Genomic DNA, 22,929 nt, shown 5'->3' on the forward strand with positions numbered 1-22,929 from the left:
ACAGGAACAAGAAAAAGGTTGTCAAAAGGACAATGTTATGGCAGTCATGGGAGATCTCAACATGCAGGTCGATTGGGGAAAATCAGGTTGGTAATGGATCTCAAGAGAGTGAGTTTGTTGAATGCCTACGAAATGGCTTTTCAGAGCAGTTTGTTGTTGAACCTACTAGAGGATCAGGTACACAAACATGAGGAAATCTGCAGATGCTGGAGTTTCAATCGACACACGTAAAAGTTGCTGGTGAACGCAGCAGGCCAGGCAGAATCTCTAGGAAGAGGTACAGCCGACGTTTCGGGCCGAGAGCCTTCGTGAACATTGACTTCTCAAACTTCCGCTAATTGTTCACGAAGGCTCTCGGCCCGAAACGTCGGCTGCACCTCATCCTAGAGACGCTGCCTGGCCTGCTGCGTTCACCAGCAACTTTGATGTGTGTTGAGAGGATCAACTACACTGGATTGGGTGTTACGTAATGAACTGGAGGCAATTAGGGAGCTTAAGGTAAAGGAACCCTTCGGAACCGGTGATCACATTATGATTGAGTTCAACTTAAAATTTGGTGAGTCTGATGTAGCAGTGTTACAGTGGTATGAGAGAGGAGTTGGCCAAGGTAAATTGGAAGGAGCTGTTGGCAGGGACTCCAGCTGAGCAACAATGGTGTGTGTTTCGGGGAAAATGAAGGAGATGCAGGGCATATGTATTCCAAAAATGAAGAAATACTCAAATGTAAAATAGTACGACCGTGGCTATAAAAGCAAAAGAGAGGGCATACAACAAAGCAAAAATTAGTGGGGAGATAGAGGATTGGGAAGTTTTAAAAAATCATTAGAAGAGAGGAGATGAAGTATGAAAGCAAGCTAGCAAATAATATCAAAGTGGATAATAAAAGTTTTTTCAAGTATGGCAAAAATAAGAGAAATGAGAGTGGATCTAGGACCGGTAGAAAATGAGCCAGGAGAAATAATTACAGGGGTCAAGGAGATGACTGATGAACTAAGGGAGTATTTTGCATCAGTCTTCACTGTGGAAGACAACGGCAGTGCGCCTGATGATGTAGTGTGCGAAGGAAGAGAGGTGGGTGCAGTTACTGTTACAAGAGAGAAGGTGCTCAAAAAGCTGAAAGACCTAAACATACACAAGACACCCAGACCAGAGGAACTGCACCCTAGGGTTCTGAAAGAGGGAGCATTACAGATTGTGGTGGCATTAGTAATGATCCTTCCAAAATCATTGGACTCTGGCACGGTGCCAGAGGACCAGAAAATTGCAAACGTTACTCACTCTTTAAGAAAGGAGGATCGGAGAGGATGTTTCCTATAGTGGTTGAGTCTAAGAATAGAGGGGTGTCCTTTGAGAACTGAGATGAGGAGGAATTTCTTTAGCCAGAGGGTGGTGAATCTGTGGAATTCGTTGCCACAGATGACTGCGGAGGCCCAGACATTGGGTGTATTTAAAGCTGAGTCTAACACGTTCTTGATTAGTAGAGGTGTCAAAGGGTACCGGGGAAAAGGCAGAAGAATGGGACGTGTAGGGAAAATAAATGGCAATCAAATTGTGGAGCTGACACAATGGTCTAATGGTCCTAAATCTGCTATGGGTTAGCATGAGCTATGTGGGCTGAAGGGCCTGTTTCTTCTGCTGTTTGACTGTGTGGGAAGGGACAGAAGGAGTCTCACGCAGGACACTGGCCCTCTGACCATGGATATTGTGCCCTAGCTGTCTACATGACACGCAAGCCGGGGCAGGACGATACGGACAGCGAGCTGTTGCCCACGTAGCAAGCTCCCCCTCTCCACACATCTGATGAACCCAGAGGGACGGCCAAGACCAATATGGTTTGGCTCCAGTTGCCGCCAGACAGTGTTGAACTCGACGTAGGACTGTCTTAGGGTCTCCTGGTCCGGATTTCTGCCTCAGGGTTTACTCTCAAAGCCCTTCCCTCCCTGCGTGGGTATAGGCTTCAGCAGCAGGGGTTTGAGATCAGAGTTTTCCTTCTCCAAAATGAGCTGCCAACCACGGCTGGCGAGCCCCAACTGCCCGAAGCGACTGGTTTTAAAGTGCCAGTAACCCAGCTTTGCCCCTTCTCCTGTCAAATGGTTCCACTGGGCTTAGTAGGCAAGCCACAGGTGAAGGCCGGGAGCTGGACTTGGTTGTCAGAGGCTATTTGAGTTGCACGACACTGGGAGCATTTAATAGGTAGTGGGAGCTTATCCTCACCACCACCCCCAGGCTATGACAGCTCGAATGCAGGACAGCACTTGTCCAAACCCACCGAATCTCCGCGTAAAAGAGGGCCAGGTAGCAGAGGGTTCTGTGGATTCAGATTTCAGACGAGTATACTGAGGACACGCCCCTCCCCTCCTGATAGAGAAACTGTACCCCCTCCCAGCCAACTCTCCCCACACCTATCTCATCCAGTCCCTCCCCTCCAGGATGAAGGGAAGGGCCATCCTCCCTCACTCTATCTCCATCCCCCTGCAGGTAGAGGGGAGAGGGATAGGCCTACCCTCTATCCGAGTGTTGGCCTGGACGAACATCTTGCGCGCCTCCTTGCGTAGCAGCACGGTCTCCCGCAGGGTGAGGAACCTCTGTGGCTCGGCGTCCGTCACCTCCGAGTACCTGGCGTACAGCGCCCTGCCCGCCTCCACGTCAGCCGTCGTCTTGTACACCTGAGGGTGGGGGGAGCAGGAGGGGAGCCGGTCAGCGGGAGGCAGAATTGCACAGCAGCGGCAACACGGGCAGGAATGGCGGGACATCGGCTGGGGATCCCCGTGACAGCGCAAAGGTAATGGGGATCGGGGCTGAGCGAGGGACGGAGGCACTGAGGGTGGTTGTGGGGAGGAGGGGGGAGGGGGAGAGGGGAGGAGGGGGAGAGGGAGAGGGGAGGAGGGGGGAGAGGGAGAGGGGGGGAGGGGGAGAGGGGAGGAGGGGGAGAGGGGAGGAGGGGGAGAGGGGGAGAGGGGGGAGAGGGGAGGAGGGGGGGAGAGGGGAGGAGGGGGGAGAGGGAGGAGGGGGAGAGGGGAGGAGGGGGAGAGGGGAGGAGGGGGAGAGGGGAGGAGGGGGGAGAGGGGAGGAGGGGGGAGAGGGGAGGAGGGGGGAGGGGGGAGAGGGGGGAGAGGGGGGGAGAGGGGAGGAGGGGGGAGGGGGAGGGGAGGAGGGGGGAGGGGAGGAGGGGGGAGAGGGGAAAGAGGGGAGGAGGGAGAGGGGAGGAGGGAGAGGAGGGGGAAAGGGGGAGGAAAGGAGAGTAGGGGAGGAGGGGAAAGGGGGGAGGAGGGGGAAGGGGAGGAGAGGGGAAGGAGGAGAGAGGAGAGTAGGGGAGGAGGGAGAGGAATGGAGAGGGGTGATTGGGTGGGGTAGGGAGGTGGAAGAGGTTGATAGATCACCCACCTGCAGCTTCCTCAGAAAAGCCTCGATGGCCGCCATGCCGACGGTGGCGATCTTGCTGCGGTCGAGGGTGATGATGGCGTCCGGTTTGCCGTCGGCGCCGGTGGTCTGCCGGACGGTGACGAAGCCCTGGCCAGCTTCCAGCAGCACCCGGAGGATGACAAAGCGAGCCTGCATGTGAGCCTGGGGCGAGGGGAGCGAGGGGAATGATAACCGCGAGTGAGTGTGAGTGAGCAGCGAGTGAGTGAGAGTCTCTCTCCACCTTCAAGCTCAAACTTCCAAAGTGATTCTCTTCACACATTTCTCAAATTGAACTGCATCCACCACTTCTCAGCCCAGCTCCCCCTCCCGCCAATGTCCCGCTGCGACCTTTTACACTATCCACAACTCCATCGGACTTCGTGCCGTCTGCAAATATACTAACCCGCCGTCCCTCTTCATTTAGGGATCCTAATCTTCCCCTGAAGATTTCTCCTCAAGTACCCAAACCTCGTGCTTGCAAGTTCCAGATTTCTCTGCTTCTACTCCTGTTTGGAGATCGCATTCCCGATTACAACAGGGTGTGTGTGTGTGTCTGGAAATTAAAATGTTATCATATGAGAAGCGTTTGATGGCTCTGGGACTGTACTCGGAGTTTAGAAGATTAGCTTAGAAGAATGAGGGGTGACATCACTGAAAGGCCTAGATAGGAGAGGCAGTTTCCTGTAGTGGAGGAGTCCATTTCAATAGGCCAAATAGCCTAAGTCTGATTCTATGTCTTATGGTCTTATGGAGGCTGGGGAATGGAGTTGAGGAGGGGGGAGAAAATGGATCAGCCATGATTGAACGCCTCAGCAGACTCGATCGGCCTAATTCCGCTCCTGTCTTCCGGTCTTATGGAGTCTAAGACCAGAGGGCACAGCCTCAGAACTGAGGGACGTCCCTTTAGAACAGAGACGAGGAGGAATTTCTTGAGGGAGGGGGCGGAGAATGTGTGTGTGACAAAAAACCAAGTTACCAGAAGATTGATGCTGATGAGAGAGATAACAGAGACAGAGAGAAGCGTTCAAAATGTTAATGAGAGACGAGAGAGATTAACGAAAAGAGACAGTTCCAAGTATTGTCAGACCGGTTGCTTTGAACCTGAACTGTTTGAAGTTTGATGGACAGGCGATACCCCAGCAGGGGGATAAAAGGAACAGGTTCGCTAAGGCACAACAGACACCACGGGATCACGAGGTAACGAGACCCTGGAAGTGCGGTGTGCCCCCACAAGTTGGTGGGAGTTTGGAGGTCTGGTCGCGGGACCGAGCATAGACGCACAGGGTGAAAAGGTACGATCGACGGGAACCTGGTGTGTGTGTCCGCCCTTGCCTGGGTGCCGGGTTCACCGCGGAAGAACGATCGTATCCTGAACGGAGGGGTCACAGTCGGTGACCTCAGAAGATATTAAAAGGGCTCGCCCAGAAGCTAACTGCGAGGAATATCAAAGGTCTGTTTGAATCAGAATTTGCATATCATCATTATCTCTCTCTCTCTCTCTCTCTCCAACGGCACAACAGCGATTACTGCGAACTGTACTAAGCTGAACTGAACTCTGCGTCACTTGAGACTGATCATTTTACCCCTAGACTGCGATAGAGCTTGATTGATCCTATTATCCTAGTTCTGTGTACATGTGTGTTTTATCATTGCTAACCTGTTGCATTTATATCCTTACTATTAGAGTACTGTGTTACTTATTTCTTTAATAAAATTTTCTTAGTTCCAGTAATCCAGACTCCAACTAGGTGGTCCATTTCTGCTGGTTTGGCAACCCAGTTATGGGGTACGTAACGTGTGGAATTCGTTGCCACAGGCGGCTGTGGTGGGCAGGTCGTTGGGTATATTTAAAGTGGAGGTTGGTCATTTCAAAGGCTACGGGGAGAAGGTAGGAGAGTGGGGTTGAGACGGATAACAGATCAGCCATGATGGAATGAGGGGAGCAGACTCGACGGGCCGAATGGCCTGGTTGTGCTCCCATGTCTTATGGTCAGTGTCCCTCACCTGCCTCCATTTCTGGTTCTCGGGGGTGTAAAACTCCAAGCCCAGCACTCCTGCCCGCACCATCGTCAGCCAGTTCACGTAGATGACATCGTCGGCGTCACTCCCCTCGTGGCCGAAGATCCTACAACGCAGCGAGAGAGAAGCGAGAGGCCGTGAGGAAGGCCGATTCCGGGGCATTCCACAGAGGGAAGAAGTCCCCGGGAGTATGCAGCCCGTCTCTCCGTACACATCACCAGGGCTGATCGCAGGCCTCACTTGTTCACGCGCCCCCCGAGACCGCGGTGAACCTGTGGAAATCGCCGCCACACACGGCTATGGAGGCCAGGTCGATGGGCACCGTTAAAGTGGGGCGGGGGGGGGGGAGAGGCTCTTGATTAATCAAAGGTTACGGGGAGAAAACAGGAGAGAGGGGGTTGAGAGGGTGGATAGATCAGGCACGTTTGAATGGCTGAGGGAGGAGGGGGCAGAGAGTAGGGAGGGCCTGAGGGTGGGGTCCATGGAGGATGTGGAGCAGTGGTAGGGGAAGTGGATGAGAGGGCTAGGGTGGGGCAGAGGGGCTGGGAGAAGGGAGGTAGGGGAGATAGGAAGGGGGGTAGTGGTAGAAGGGGGTGAGGTGGGGAGAGGGAGGAAGGGAGGGGATCAGAGGTGGGGGAGAGAGAGGGAGGGGTGGGAGGAAGGAGGTGGGGGAGAGGGAGGTGGGGTAGATTGGGCAGCTCCATCATATGCACAAATCTTTACAAGACAGTGCCCCCTATAGGTGGCATGGTGGCATCACGCCATGGCGGAAATGCCCCGGGTTCAATTCCCTGTCTGTGTGGAGTTTGTACGTCTCCACCCCGTGACCATGTGGGTCTCCTCCGGGAGACCTGGTTCCCGTACAGGATACCAGGTTACTTGGTCACATGGGTGTAACTGGCCAGCGTGGGCTCGCCGGGATATCTCTTAAATCTAAACTTAGGGCCAGAGTTCAGCGTTCAATTCCGGCGCCATCCGTAAGGAAACTCTGTACGTCCTTCGCCGCAGAATGCAACAGGAAGTGTAACATGTCACTAAAGATTCATTTCCTGAGTTCCCATTTAGAATTCTTCCCTGCCAGTCTTGGCGCTGTCAGTGACGAGCACGGGTGAAAGATTTCACCAGGACATTACGACCACGGAGCGATGGTATCAAGGCAACTGAAATCCATCAAAGCTGGCTGATTATCGTTGGACACTTCAAGCGAGAGGCCTCAGGCACTGAGTACGGATGAAAATCATCAACAAAGCATTTTCAGCTCAGTTTAATTAAATAGCAGTGTGGCCTGTTTCACACTCCATCTCTAGATAAATTATAATCGGGCCATTCGGCAAACTTACTTCAGTATCTCCCGGTTGAGGCAGAGATACAAGCCAACACACTCGGCCCGGCATTCCTCATAGGTGGAGGCAATGGTGGAGAACTTGCTGTCCCAGGTCTCGCCGTGCTTGTACCAGCTTTTAACCTGAGGGGAGGGGGGGTTAGAACAAGAGAGGTGAGGGTCTGGACCATCAGCACCACCTGCCTGCATCTGGTGTGAACTAGGCCCCCCCTCCCCCCGACAGACTCGGCACAGTAGCTTAGCGGCTCGCGTAACGCATTACAGTGCCGGAGATCGGGATTCAGGTCCTGCCGCTGTCTGTACGTTCTCCCCGTGACTGCGTGGGTTTCCTCCCCGTGCTCTGGTTTCCTCCCATGTCCCAAAGACGTACAGGTCAGGATTAGTGGGTTGTGGGCGGGCTATGTTGCCCACCCTTACGGGCTGCCCCCCCCAGCACGATCCTCGGACCGCGCTGGCCGTGGACGCAAACGACGGGTTTTGATGCGCGCGTGACGAACAAAGCTTCCCTCCTTTCTTTAAAAAAATCTCCGAAAGGTAGAGAATCCCACACATCCACCACCTGCGGCGAGAGGAAATTTCTCTACGTCTCAGTATTGAGTGACCACCTCTGATCTCGTAACTGCGCCCCCCACCCCCCCCAATCCGAGACCGCTCCCGCAGTCTCGGGCTGACGCCCCCCCCCACCCTGCTGTCCAGCGGGGAGCATTCTGACTGGTCGCATCACCGTCTGGCGCAGGGGGTGGGGGCCAGGGGACAGGGTCGGAAAAAGCCGTGGGACGCTGCAAACTCAGCCAGCTTCATCACGGGCACCAGGCTCCCCGGCGTCGGACACATCTTCAGAAGGCGCTATCTCAGACAGCGGCGTCCATCATTAAGAACCACCCCCTGCCCCCTTCGCCCCGGTCATGCCCCCTGTTGCTTATTTCATATCGGTACCATTGTGAATATATTGTTTGAGTAAGCACTCTTGCTGGTTTAAATAATTCATTATGGGTCATACGTATAAATCGTGACTTGCTTACGTTATCACGCTACCACGACACGCGAAGTAAAACACATAGTTAGACACAGATTTCGGACTCCCATCCTTCCCTTTTGAATTAGTTTAATAACCATCTAACAATTACAGCACAGAAACAGGCCATCCCGGCCCTTCTAGTCCGTGCCGAACGCTTACTCTCACCTAGTCCCACCGACCTGCACTTAGCCCATAACCCTCCATTCCTTTCCTGTCCATATATCTATCCAATTTAACTTTAAATGACATCGAACCTGCCTCAACCACTTCTGCTGGAAGCTCGTTCCACACAGCCACCCCTCTCTGAGTAAAGAAGTTCCCCCTCATGTTACCCCTAAACTTTTGCCCTTTAACTCTCAACTCATGTCCTCTTGTTTGAATCTTCCCCACTCTCAATGGAAAAAGCCTATCCACATCAACTCTATCTATCCCCCTCATAATTTTAAACACCTCTATCAAGTCCCCCCTCAACCTTCTACGCTCCAAAGAATAAAGACCCAACTTGTTTAACCTTTCTCTGTAACTTAGGTGATGAAACCCAGGCAACATTCTAGTAAATCTTCTCCGTACTCTCTCAATTTTGTTGACATCTTTCCTATAATTCGGTGACCAGAACTGTACACAATACTCCAAATTTGGCCTCACCAATGCCTTGTACAATTTCAACATTACATCCCAACTCCTATACTCAGTGCTCTGATTTATAAAGGCCAGCATACCAAAAGCTTTCTTCACCACCCTATCCACATGAGATTCCACCTTCAGGGAACTATGCACCATTATTCCTAGATCCTTCTGTTCTACAGCATTCTTCAATGCCCTACCATTTACCATGTATGTCCTATTTTGATTTGTCCTAGCAAAATGTAGCACCTCACATTTATCAGCATTAAACTCCATCTGCCATCTTTCAGCCCACTCTTCTAACTGGCCTAAATCTCTCTGCAAGCTTTGAAAACCTACTTCATTATCCACAATGCCACCTGCATAATATAGGAATTATAGGAAAGATGTCAACAAAATAGAGAGAGTACAGAGGAGATTTACTAGAATGTTACCTGGGTTTCATCACCTAAGTTACAGAGAAAGGTTGAACAAGTTGGGTCCTTATTCTTTGGAGCGTAGAAGGTTGAGGGGGGACTTGATAGAGGTGTTTAAAATTATGAGGGGGATAGATAGAGTTGACGTGGATAGGCTTTTTCCATTGAGAGTGGGGGGAGATTCAAACAAAAGGACATGAGTTGAGAGTTAAAGGACAAAAGTTTAGGGGTAACATGAGGGGGAACTTCTTTACTCAGAGAGTGGTAGCTGTGTGGAACGAGCTTCCAGCAGAAGTGGTTGAAGCAGGTTCGATGTTGTAGTTTAAAGTTAAATTGGATAGATATATGGACAGGAAGGGAATGGAGGGTTATGGGCTGAGTGCAGGTCGGTGGGACTAGGTGAGAGTAAGCGTTCGGCACGGACTAGAAGGGCCGAGATGGCCTGTTTCCGTGCTGTAATTGTTATATTGTTATAATGCCCTCTTCTCATTGCTCCCATCGAGGAGGTGGTACAGGGGTCTGAAGAAAGATACTCAACGTGTCAGGAACAGCTTTGTTCCCTCTGACATTCAACTCTACGAACGCAACCTGACTAATTTTTTGCTCTGTCTTTGCACGAATTATATAAGGTTCTGAAGGTTGTCATAGTCAGAGGTGGTAGTGGGGATAAGCTCCCACTACCTACAAAGTGCTCCAAATGGCGTGCGACTCGAACAGCCTCTGACAACCAAGTCCAACTCTTGGCCTCCACGTGTGGCTTAGCTACTAGGCCCGGCGGGACTGTTTCTACTGACAAGGGGCAAAGGCGGGCCACTGGCGCCTCAAAACCATATTTCACACCGGCGATAGCAACCCTGATTCCAATTCACTGGTAAAAGCATTGCAACCGCTGCCCTGTCCTGCCACCCCACACAATTTTTCTCTTGAAAAGAGCAGGCTACAGCGAGGGCTGGCCAGCCCGTGATGGGCCAAAGAGCCTCTCCTTGCCCGGCGTCTAGCCGGGGACCCCGGCGCGGCCACTCACCGTCTCGCCCGTCTCCGGATTCACCAGGGCCGTGTCGAAGTTGAACTTCCCCTTGTCGTCCTGCGGGTGTGGGAAGAGGGAGAAGAGGAGATTATACCAAAGTCTCAAACCCTTCCCGCACGAGGACACTCCAGGAGGGCTCGTCTACTGAGGGGCGTCGGAGGAGAATGGCCAGATTGGTTCAAGTTGACAGGAAGGCGACAGTAACTCAGATAACCACCCGTTACAACAGTGGCGTGCAGGAGGGCATCTCTGAACGCACAACACGTCGGACCATGAAGCGGACGGGCTACAGCCCAGTCCTGTACCTAATAGTGGTCACTGACTGTGTCGCTCTGTGACTGTGACCTGTTTTACACACACCCCCCGCACACACACACACTTTCCTCCCGTCACCTTAAAATAATACTCCCTGTATTAGCCGCGCTCGGTCTGGGGGAACAGTCCTGTACTCCACCCACCTCGTACACCTCCCCCCCCAACCACCTCGACAACCACACCCAGGGCGGGCTCCTCGCCACCACCCACCTCAGCAAGGAGGGCTCCTCTTCCCCTCACCCAACTCGACAAGTTCCCCATGGATGGGTTCCTCTCATCTCTCCCCCAGCACCCACCTCGACAGGTAACCCCAGGGCGGGCTCCTCTCCTCCCCACCCACCTTGACCCTTAGAGTGGAATCATCTCCACCTCACCCACCTCGACGAGGACCCCCAGGGTGGGCTCCTCTCCCCCTCACCCACCTCGATAAGGACCCTCAGGGTGGGCTCCTCTCTCCCTCACCCACCTCGATGAGGACCCCCAGGGTGGGATCATCCACCCACACACCTTGACCCTTAGAGTGGGATCATCTCTCACCCACCCACCTCGACAAGGATCCTCAGAGTAGGTTCATCTCCCACCCAACCGCCTCGAAAAGGATCTCCTCTCCCCCTTACCCACCTCGAGGACACCCTCTCCCCCCTCTGTTCCTGGAAAAGCCCAGGGCAGGAACTCTAATCACTCCAGGAAGATCGACGCGTGGGGACTGGGGACATTGCCCCTGGTGGCAGGGACCACCTCCCACCTCCAGCCTGACTGGAGAGTCTCAGCCTACAGGAGGGAGGGATGGGATGGGGAGAGGGACGGGGAGGGGGGTGGTGTAACTCCTCTGTAAAATGCCCACTGACCTGAACGAAGAGCTTCCCACTGCCGTGTCCCAGCAGCTCGTGGAGGCCAACCTGAACCTCGAAGGAGGGGCTTTTCCACTTAATGTACAGGTCCTGTGGGAGCAAGGAGACAGGGTCAGCACGGCACCTGAGGGGCAGAACGGCCTCAGCTCTGGACTGGGGGTACAGGAGTCACCTAACATAGAAAGCAAACAAATAGATATATAGAGAGACAGACAGACACACACACACACAGACACTAAAGACAGCGAGAGGGAGACACATGCATAGACACTAAAGAGAGAGAGACACACAGAGACACTAGAGAGAGAGAGAGAGAGAGAGAGAGAGACACACACACACACACACACACACACAGACACTAGAGAGAGAGACGCACATATACACAGAGACACGAGAGACATATACACAGATACTAGAGAGAAAGACAGAAACACACACACTAAAGAGACACACACAGTCACGACAGACACACAGACACTAGAGAGAGAGAGGGAGACATACACACAGACACTAGAGACACACGTACATAGATACTAGAGAGAGAGGGAGAGAGAGACACACAGACACACACTAAAGATGGGGGTGACACATACAGACACTAAAGAGACACACACAGTCATGACAGACACACAGACACAGACACACTAGACACACACATACACAGATACGAGAGAGAGAGAGACACACACACAGACACTACAGAGAGAGAGAGAGAGAAACACACACACAGACACACACTAAAGAGAGACGGGTGACACACACACAAAAGAGACACACACAGAGTCACGACAGACACACAGACACTAGAGAAAGGGAGACACATACATAGGCACTAAAGAGACACTCACAGACGCTAGAGAGAGACACACACACACACACACACTAAAGAGCGAGAGGGGGGAGACACACATACAGAGATGAAAGACACAGAGACACTAGAGAGAAAAAGACATACACACACACACCAGAGAGAGACATACACACTCGAACACAAAGACGCGAGACACACACAGACACCAGAGAGGGAGATGCACATACACACAAACACACACTAGAGAGAGAGAAAGGGAGACACAGTCATGAGAGAAAAAGACACGTGCACACACGAGAGACACACACAGACATGAGAGACAGACAGAGAAACACACACGAGAGACACACACAGACATGAGAGACAGACAGAGAAACACACACAAGAGACACACACAGACAAACACAAAGACGCGAGAGAGACACACAGACATTATAGAGAGAGAGAGAGAGAGAGACACACACAGACATGAGAGAGAGAGAGAGAGAGACAGACAGAGAAAGAGACACAAACACTGGAGGGAGGGAGGGAAAGGGACACACACAGACATTAGAGAGAGAGAGAGAGACACACACACACACACACACACACACACAAACACTGGACGGAGGGAGGGAGGGAGAGGGACACACATGTACAGACCTTGTCCTCCTCTTCCAGGAAGGTGAGCTTCTCCTTCTGGGTAGCGTGGGCCACTGCCAGCACGTTACCGAGCGAGACGTTTTTAAAGCCCACCGTCTGCCGGATTTCGTCGTCTGTGAGTTTGAAAGGACACCGTGGGTTACAAGGGCACGGGAGCAGAGCTTTCCAAGGCAAGGTGCCAGTGGGAGCGAGGGAATGAGCCTTGCAGAGTGGAGGGAGGTGAGGGGGCGGGAGGCCGGATTAGAACCGTAAACCCCTATCTCCCACCCCTGATATCAGTGTGGAAGGGAACGACTGACCCAGTAATGAACTTGACAGGTTAGGAGACATCTGCTGGTACACACTCTGCGGTGGCACCTTGGGTGACGTGGGCTTTGTATCCTTTGGGCCGCGGCTTCTGCAGCAGGTAGTGCCGATGCCCCCCACGGCTCCGGGAATCCAGGTTTGATTCCGACCCCGGGTGCTCTCCCCCTGGAATTTCCAGGTTTCTTATCCTGTTAAAGATACTGCACAGGGACAGCCCCTTCTGGCCCAATGATGCCCCACGTACACCCACGTGACCAAATAAACCTACCAGCCGTTTCGTCTTTGGACTGTGGGAGGAAACCGCAGCGCCCGGAGTAAACCTGCGCGGCCGCGGGGGAGAAGGTACGAACTCCTTACGGGCAGTGGCGGGAATTGAACCCGGGGTCGCAGGCACTGTGATAGCCTTGGCGCTAATGCTATGCAACCGTGCTGTTAAGTGACTTGGAGCCTCTTTGCAGCCTCCTCACAATCCCACCAGCAGAGTTCAAAACCACGCTGAGGTTCCCTCTTCTCAATCAGGGGTTCCCAACCCTTTTTTTTTAAATGCCGCGAAGCCTTACCGTTAACCGTGGTGCCCGCAGGCTGGGACCCCTGCTCTATGTGGTTAGTAAACATCACTTGGAGGTGAGAACAGTCCCTCTTATCAGTTTATTTTGCATTATCAGTGAATAAAGGAAAGATATCAGAATGGTACACTTTGATTTTAACAGGCTCCTGAATCAGCCTCATCTGTCCACACTCTTGTACGGGGTCGGAACGCTGGTGAGCGGCTTTCAGCGACAGTGACGACCGGCTTCGCGGCTGTGGACCTGCTTTTGCGAGCGTTGTTTGCTCACTTTTTCAAAGTTCAAAGGAGTTCAAAGTAAATTTATTATCAAAGTGCATATACGTCAGCGTAGACAACCCCGAGATTCACCTTCCCCGCGGGCATACTCAACAAGTCTATCGAATAGTAGCTGTTCAGTGAAAGGCCACCGAACTAGGGCAGAAGACAGCTAAGTGCCCAAATGCAAATGTAAGTAAACAGCAATAAATATCGAGAACATGAGATGAACAGTCCTTGAAAGTGAGTCCAGAGGTTGTGGGAACATTTCAGTGATGGGGCAAGTGAAGTTGGGTGAAGTTATCCCCTCTGGTTCAGGAGTCTGATGGCTGACGGACAATAACTGTTCCTGAACCTGGTGGTGTGGGTCCTGAGGCTCCTGTACCTCCTTCCTGATGGTTGAGGGGTAATAACTGTTCCTGAACCTGGTGGTGTGGGACCTGAGGCTCCTGTACCTCCTTCCTGATGGTTGAGGGGTAATAACTGTTCCTGAACCTGGTGGTGTGGGACCTGAGGCTCCTGTATCACCTTCCTGAAGGCAGCAGTGAGAAGAGAGCACGGCCTGGGCGTTGGGGATCTCTGATGATGGATGTTGCTTTCCCGCGACAGCGTTTCGTGTAGAAGTGCTCAATATTTGGGAGGGCTTTACCCGTGATGGATTTATTTATTTTTCTGCACATCAGGTGTTTGACGGTCTTCTTCCTCCTATTGGGTTTCTTTGTTTTGTGGCTGCCTGTTAGGAGTCCAAACTCAAGCGTGTATGTACAAACTCAAGCTCGTATACGCACGTATATACAAACTCAAGCTCGTATACGCTCGTATATACAAACTGAAGCTCGTACATGGTTGTAAATATACTCTGAACTTCTGAACATCCCCAAGACTGCTACAAGATTCTATGAAGAGCACTCCTACGCAAGCTTTTATAAAATAATTACATAACCCTAAACATTTCTTTAAACTTTGGCACGTTAACCATGTACCAAAGAGTTGAGTCTTAAATAACAATTAGACTTAAATATTTAGGTCACTATTCTTCATAGTTTTAACCTTTCCTTTCTCCGATTCTGTTTTCTGTGCGTACTCCCCGATTGTTTCGAGCCCCTAATCTGAGAAAGGGTGTGCCGGCGTTGGAGAGGGTCCAGAGGAGGTTCACCAGAATGGCCCCAGAAGACAAAGGGTTGACGTACGAGGCACGCTTGATGGCTCTGGGCCTGTACCCGTGCAGCTTAGAAGAACGAGGAGGGGATCTCACTGAAGCCGACTGAATACTGACAGGTAAGAGTGGGCGTGGAGACGATGTTTCCAATGGTCTGGGACCAGAGGGCACAGCTTCGGAATAGGACAGAGATGAGGAGAAATTTCTTCAGCCAAAGGGTTGAGGCCTAGTCAGTATATTTAGAGCGGAGGTTGACAGGTTCTCTAAATAGTATCAGCTGGGAAGATAAAAGAACCAACGTCAGCGTGCTAAATGAAGCAAAAACAACGAGCATTGAAGCCTACGTCATCAAGAACCAACTAAGATGGAGCGGTCATGTTGTTCGGATGAAAGACGAACGTCTGCCGAAACAAATCTTCTACTCCCAGCTTAAAGAAGGCCAACGTAAAAGAGGCGGACAACAGAAGAGATTCAAAGACGTCCTAAAAGCCAACATCGACATCAACAATTGGGAAACCAATGCCAAGGACAGGAAACTCTGGCAAGCCATCATCCGAGAAGGAACAGCAACTTTCGAAGCCAACAGATGTGCAGAATTAGAAGAAAAGAGAAGAAAATGGAAAGAGAGGCAGCAACAACCAAAGTCCGATCTGCCATCTGGAACTACCTGCCCTGAATGCGGAAGAACTTTCAAAGCCAAGATTGGACTCATAAGCCACTTGAGAGCCCATAAGTAGATCAACAGAACGAAGACTATGAACCCCGACCTCGAGGGATAGTCACGACAATGACAGAGGAGAGGGGGAGAAGGCAGCAGAATGGGATTGAGAGGGATAATAAATCAGCCATATACTGTCTTATAGTGTGAGACTGGAATTATTGACCGTGGAAGGGAGTGAGGGGGAGGGCACTGGTTTATAGCCAATGATCCGTCAGGTGGGGAGGAGTGGAGGCGGTGGGGGGGGGACGTAGGGAAGCTACTCACAGTTTGGGATGTTGATCCCCGCTGGAATCCCGCTCCCGGCGAACGTCAGCACGTCGAGCGAGGTGAAGTCGGGCTTCAGGAAGCGGTCCTTCTCGAACTGCTTGGGCCAGGGCAGCTCCGGCAGGAGATGCTCGGCCGAGGCCACCAGCCGGGAGAACTTGGCGCTCATGTCCTTGTTGACCACGGCCACGAACCCTGGCAGGTTGCAGTGCAGGGGTGGGGGAGAGACCGGGAGGAAAAAGAACGTGATTAAGGTCCATATGGCAGAGTGGGCAAAGGACACAGTTACGCGGTCCCGGTCGCACGATAAATTAACTTGAATTTCGAGCAAGGCTTGTGGTAACTTGCGTCAGCTACCAACATCCTCACCAGTAAGACAAGTTCACTCCGAGCCACCCTGTCTCTTGCCCCAGAAGGTCACGTGCTCTGCACTGCCCCCTCGGTATCCAAAAGTTCATCCACTAAAACATTATATAACACACACAAAATGCTGGAGGAACTCTGCGTGTCAGGCAGCATCTGTGGACAGGAATAAATAATCACCACTTCGGGTCGAGACCCTTCATCCTGATGACCCTGACTGTGTACTCCCTCTGCAATGGGACTGCGTTCTCCCAGTAAACACTGCCCTCTGATCGGACTGCGTTCTCCCTGTACACACACCCCTCCGGTGGGTCTGCGTTCTCTCTGTACACACACCCCTCCGATGGGTCTGCGTTCTCTCTGTACACACACCCCTCCGATGGGTCTGCGTTCTCTGTACACACACCCCTCTGATGGGTCTGCGTTCTCTCTGTACACACACCCCTCTGATGGGTCTGCGTTCTCTTTGTACACACACCTCTCCGATGGGTCTGCGTTCTCCCTGGACACACCCTCCAATGGGGCTATGTTCTCCCTGTACACAACCTCCACTGGGACTGCGTTTTCCCTGTACACACCCCTTCAATGGGACTGTGTTCTCCCAGTAAACACACCCCTCTGATCGGACTGCGTTCTCCCTGTAAACACTGCCCTCTGATCGGACTGCGTTCTCCCTGTACACACACCCCTCTGATGGGTCTGCGTTCTCTGTACACACACCCCTCCGATGGGTCTGCGTTCTCTCTGTACACACACCCCTCCGATGGGTCTGCGTTCTCTCTGTACACACACCCCTCCGATGGGTCTGCGTTCTCTGTACACACACCCCTCTGATGGGTCTGCGTTCTCTCTGTACACACACCCCTCCGATGGGTCTGCGTTCTCTTTGTACACACACCTCTCCAATGGGTCTGCGTTCTCCCTGCACACACCCTCCAATGGGGCTATGTTCTCCCTGTACACAACCTCCACTGGGACTGCGTTTTCCCTGTACACACCCCTTCAATGGGACTGTGTTCTCCCAGTAAACACACCCCTCTGATGGGACCGTGCTCTCCCTGGACACACACCTCTCCGATGGGACTGCGTTCTCCCAGTAAACATACTGCTCCCATGGGACTGTGTTCTCCCTGTACACACCCTTCCGATGGGACTGTGTACTCCATGTACACACCACTCCGATGGGACTGCATTCTCTCTGTACACGCACCCCCCTGATGGGACCGTGTTCTACCTGTACACTCCCCTCGAATGGGACTGTGTTCTCCCTGTACACACCCCTCTGATGGGACTGCATTCTCCCTGTACACACCCTCCAATGAGACTGCGTTCTCTCAGTATACACCCCTGCAACGGGACCACATGTTCCTTGTAACGGTAACTCACCCTGTAACAGAACTGTGTTCTTTCTGCCCGTACAAACCACCCCCCTCCACGTCTGGGACTACGACGCTCACGTCCCTGGGGTATTACTCAAACCACAAAACCATACGATACAGGAGCAGGATTAGGCCATTTGGCCCATCGAGGCCATTCTGGCCATCCCATCATGGCTGATTTATTAATCCTCTCAACCCGGCTCTCCTATCGCCTAACCATGGAGCTGAGCGGGTCACCCACAGAGATGCAGCCATCCCGGAACAGAGCTTTTTATTCCAGCCCTCTTTCCCTTGGTCCCATCCTCGCCGGGAGAGGGCTCTGCAGGTGCCCATCCCACCCACGGTAAAAACACAACCCAGTCGTCGGCCGTACCTTCAAACTCCCCTCTGGATCCATAGGGGTCTCGGTAACTTTCAATGAACCCGATATAACTGTGGAACGAGAAAAATAGCTTCAGTTGAAACATCTCGCTCCCCCGTTGTTCTGTCCCACCTTCTTAGTGTCACGAGCAACACACACACACACCAGACACTGAAGGATTCAGCAAGTCAGTCAGCATCTATGGAGGGGAACGCTAAGAATCGACTGCACTGGCTCAGACACCCTCACCTCACCTATGGGACCCTCATCCCAGCAAGGAAAGAGTTAATCGCGATTCCTCCTTGGTGTACCCCGAAATAAAATGGAACTCTGTAAGAGCATCTGGTCACGTGGGAGCATTTGGCCAACGTGGGCTCGTTGGGCTGGGAGGGCTGGTTATCGTGCCCCGTCTCCAAATTAACCAGAATAAAAGAAGGTAATTGTGCGGGTGCAGGAATGGGAAAGTATTTGTGTGTAAACACGAGGAATTCTGCAGATGCTGGAAATTCAAGCAACACACATCAAAGTTGCTGGTGAACGTAGCAGGCCAGGCAGCATCTGTAGGAAGAGGTACAGTCGACCTTTCGGGCCGAGACCCTTCGTCAGGACTAACTGAAGGAAGAGCTAGTAAGGGATTTGAAAGTTGGAGGGGGAGGGGGAGATCCGAAATGATAGGAGAAGACAGGAGGGGGAGGGATGGAGCCAAGAGCTGGACAGGTGATTGGCAAAAGGGATATGAGAGGATCATGGGGCAGGAGGCCCAGGGAGAAAGACAAGGGGGAGGGGGGGAACCCAGAGGATGGGCAAGGGGTATAGTCAGAGGGACAGAGGGAGAAAAAGGAGAGAGAGAAAGAATGTGTGTATATAAATAAATAACGGATGGGGTACGAGGGGGAGGTGGGGCATTAGCGGAAGTTAGAGAAGTCGATGTTCATGCCATCAGGTTGGAGGCTACCCAGACGGAATATAAGGTGTTGTTCCTCCAACCTGAGTGTGGCTTCATCTTGACAGTAGGGGAGGCCGTGGATAGACATGTCAGAATGGGAATGGGACTGGAATTAAAATGTGTGGCCACTGGGAGACCCTGCTCCCTCTGGTGGACAGTATTTGTGTGAGGAGGTTTTGGTGGTGGAGGGAGGGAGGGGGAGGGGGGAAGTGGGGGTGAGGGAGAGAGGAAGTGAGAGGGGGGTAGAGGAGGCGAGAGTGTGTAGAGGGCGTGGGGGGGCAGAGGGCGTGACAAGGGGGTAGGGGGCGTGACAAGGGGGTAGGGGCGTGAGGGGGGTAGGGGCGTGAGGGGGGTGGGGGCGTGAGGGGGAGGGGGTGAGAGAGACGGGGAGGGAGAGAGAGGGGGGAGGGTGAGAGAGGGGGGAGGGTGAGAGAGGGGGGAGGGGTAGAGGGGTGGAGAGAAGGTGAGAGAAGAGGAGACAGAGGGGTGGGGAGAGGGTGAGAGAGAGAGGGAGGGAGGAGGGAGGGAGGAGGGAGGGAGGGGAGGGGAGGGGAGGGGAGGGAGAGAGAGATAGAGAAATGGCTGCATTAAAGTTTGTCAGCATTCTGCAGAGCTGATTCAGCGGATGATAAGTATTAGTTTCTTCATTAAGCAGTTCCTTTCCTCTCTGCATTGCACGTCTTCCATAACTCAAACAGAGTGATTTCCTGTGGTTTAATTTGTCTGCAGCGTCTCCCGCGTTTGCGAACGTGCACGCGGACGCCTGCTGCCGAGCAGGAAAAGTACACAGAGCCATTGTTTTTAAAAAAACAAAATGCTGTCTGATGCAGCCTCACCTCTCGACAATGGGCCCCTCGTCACGAATCCAGTGTTTGGAGCCCTCCTTGTGGGCTTCGATGGAGCCGGTGGTGAAGCTGCGGGTGTAGTGCCCCAGCATCTGCTCCACGTTGGGGGTGGAGGCGTAGCTCTGCGGAACAGGGGGGCAGAAATGCAAGTTCAGGTCAAATTTGTTAACAAAGCGCCTACATGTCACCAGACTCTACCCTGGGAATCATCCCTCCCCCGCCGCCGCTCACACTAAATACAAAAGGAACACGATAAGATGAATGAAAATATCCACGCTAACAAATACCATGCAAAAGAATGGTTGGGGCCAGCGGTTTTTGTAGACCCAGGCGACGTCTTGCAGTTCTTCCACGAAACAGCACATTCTTCTCTTTTGTCTTCCCCTTCTCCTCGAGGCGGTCGGGGTTCTGTCGGAGTCTGTGACCTACAGCCCAAGCTGCGGCTCTTCGCAGGCGGTCAGCCTTCGAACCGGCTGTCGGGCGCCCTCGGGGAGCGGCCGCCGCGGACGACCCGGTTCCTCGCCGATTTCGCCGACTGCGGGGGGGGGGGGGCTGAAACATCCGGACGGCAGGCGGTGTGCTGTCAGAAGAGAGGCACCTGTACTCGAGCGATCCCTCTCTCGATGGTGAGTGGGAGCCTCGAGTCGGTGGGGGGGAGGTGGGTGATGAGGGAGATCGAAACATCAGAACAGCGAGCCGCTGGTCTCTCGCTCTCACTGTTGGAGGAGGGACCTCTCTCACCCTCGGAGCACAAGAGGTCGCCTGAGGCACTGAAATGCTGGGTTATGGGCTGTAGTTTTTGATGGACTCCAGCTCAAGGTCTCGTTGAGAGCTTTGCCTATTGCTTGCATGGTGGGGGGAGGTCAGTGCTCCTGCTGGCATGAGTGGGGGTGGAGGACGGGGTCTTTGGGGTTCTGATATTTCTATCATTCAGTCTACGGGGGTTTCTTGTTTCGAGGCCGTCTGTGAAGAGCAAGAGTTTCAGGTTGTGTACTGCACACGTTCTCTGACATTAAATTGAACCATTTGAAAGACGACAAACTGTGAAAATGCAAATAAGTAAATTAATACTGAAAACGCAAGTTGTAGAGTCCTTGAAAATGAGTCCATAGGTGGTGGAATCAGTTCAGTGCTGAGGTAAGTGACTTAATCCACACTGGGTCAGGAGCTCGATGGTTGAGGGGTAGTTAGGAGGAGGGAGGAGAAGATGGCGGCGCAACGCAGCTCGCAGCAGCCACTCCGGTGGTGATGTCTGTTACTTGTCAAGTAGGGTGCCGTGCACAATCCTGATTTGATGGAGGCGGACGTGAGAGCACGGAGGAACATCTGGTGAAATTTCTGAAATGCCCGCTTCGCTGCCGCTGCTACTGCGTGATCTGAAATCTCCGGAGGGGAAGGCTTCAAGTCCTCGGCTTTGCTTGCTGCTCGGTGGCCAGGGCAAGGTCGAAGCGCTCGGCAGAGGATGGTGCTCAGAGGGGCTGGTCGGAGGCTCGAAGCTTTCTCACGGACTCAGAGTCGGCTGCGGTCGGGTGCTTCCAGTGAATCGGCAAGCTGTCGCCGCTTGGAGGTTCATGGCAGGGAGAGTTTCTCCCTTCTGCCGCCTGCTATCGGGACTTCGAGACTTTTTTTTTTACCATGCCCATGGTCTGCTCTTTATCAAATTATGGTATTGCTTTGTACTGTTGTAACTATGTTATAATTATGTGGTTTTGTCAGTTTTAGTCTTGGATTGTCCTGTTTTTTTGTGTGATATCACTCTGAAGGAATACTGTATCATTACTTAATGTTTGCATTTCTAAATGACAATAAACGAGGACTGAGTGTCCTCATGATCTAATCTAATGTTCCTGAACCTGGTGGTGTGGGACCTGAGGCTCCTGTACTACCTGCCTGATGGCAGCAGTGAGAAGAGAGCATGTCCTGGGTGGTGGGGGTCCCTGATGATGGAGGCTGCCGTCCTGCAACAGTGCTCCATGTAGAAACATAGAAAATAGGTGCAGGAGTAGGCCATTCGGCCCTTCGAGCCTGCACTGCCATTCAGTACGATCATGGCTGATCATCCAACTCAGAACCCTGTACCAGCCTTCCCTCCAGACCCCCTGATCCCTTTAGCCACAAGGGCCATATCTAACTCCCTCTTAAATATAGCCAATGAACTGGCCTCAACTGTTTCCTGTGGCAGAGAATTCCACAGATTCACCACTCTCTGTGTGAAGAAGTTTTTCCTCATCTCGGTCCTAAAAGGCTTCCCGTTTATCCTCAAACTGTGACCCCTCGTTCTGGACTTCCCCAACATCGGGAGCAATCTTCCTGCATCTAGCCTGTCCAATCCCTTTAGGATTTTATACGTTTCAGTAAGCTCCCCCCTCAATCTTCTAAATTCCAGCGAGTATAAGCCTAGTCGATCCAGTCTTTCATCATATGAAAGTCCTGCCATCCCAGGAATCAATCTGGTGAACCTTCTTTGTACCCCCTCTATGGCAGAATGTCTTTCCTCAGATTAGGGGACCAAAACTGCACACAATACTCCAGGTGTGGTCTCACCAAGGCCTTGTACAACTGCAGTAGTACCTCCCTGCTCCTGTACTCGAATCCTCTTGCTGTGAATGCCAGCATACCATTCGCCTTTTTCACCACCTGCTGTACCTGCATGCCCACTTTCAGTGACTGGTGTATAATGACAGCCAGGTCTCGTTGCACCTCCCCTTTTCCTAATCGGCCACCATTCAGATAATAATCTGTTTTCCTGTTTTTGCCACCAAAGTGGATAACTTCACATTTATCCACATTAAATTGCATCTGCCATGAATTTGCCCACTCACCTAACCTATTCAAATCACCCTGCATCCTCTTAGCATCCTCCTCACACCTAACAATGCCACCCAGCTTCGTGTCATCCGCAAACTTGGAGATGCTGCATTTAATTCCCTCATCCAAGTCATTAATATATATTGTAAACAACTGGGGTCCCAGCACTGAGCCTTGCGGTACCCCACTAGTCACTGCCTGCCATTCTGAAAGGGTCCTGTAGATATGCTCAATGGTTGGGAGGGCTCTTCTCGTGATGGGCCGGTCAGCACCCACCACTCTCAGCTCCTGGGCATTGGTGTTTCCATGCCAGGCTGTGAGGCAACCACTCCACTCTGCAGCTAGAGAAGTTTGTCAGAATTCCTGGCGGCGTCCAATCAACGCAAACTTCCCAGAAGGTCGAGGCGCAGCCGTGCCTTCTTTGTGATGTCACGGACGTGCTGATCCCGAGACAGATCCTCTAGGTGATGACTCCAAGGAATCTACA

The 22,929-nt window shown here is 52.5% G+C and overlaps 1 protein-coding gene across 1 annotated transcript in view; it reads right to left on the reverse strand.

Moving 5' to 3' along the window:
- Positions 1-22,929, reverse strand: part of dpp3 (dipeptidyl-peptidase 3) — a 61,744-nt gene that overhangs the window by 6,071 nt on the left and 32,744 nt on the right. The window contains exons 8-17 of the mRNA XM_072245769.1: positions 19,626-19,756; positions 17,856-17,914; positions 15,741-15,935; positions 12,468-12,580; positions 11,012-11,104; positions 9,846-9,905; positions 6,762-6,886; positions 5,407-5,527; positions 3,385-3,564; positions 2,504-2,666 (exon numbers count right to left, since the gene is read on the reverse strand). Coding sequence (XP_072101870.1) covers positions 2,504-2,666; positions 3,385-3,564; positions 5,407-5,527; positions 6,762-6,886; positions 9,846-9,905; positions 11,012-11,104; positions 12,468-12,580; positions 15,741-15,935; positions 17,856-17,914; positions 19,626-19,756 — 1,240 coding nt within the window. The remainder of the gene's footprint in view (positions 1-2,503; positions 2,667-3,384; positions 3,565-5,406; positions 5,528-6,761; positions 6,887-9,845; positions 9,906-11,011; positions 11,105-12,467; positions 12,581-15,740; positions 15,936-17,855; positions 17,915-19,625; positions 19,757-22,929) is intronic.

This window comes from Mobula birostris, chromosome 28 (assembly GCF_030028105.1).
Source record: "Mobula birostris isolate sMobBir1 chromosome 28, sMobBir1.hap1, whole genome shotgun sequence".
Lineage (NCBI taxonomy): Eukaryota > Metazoa > Chordata > Chondrichthyes > Myliobatiformes > Myliobatidae > Mobula > Mobula birostris.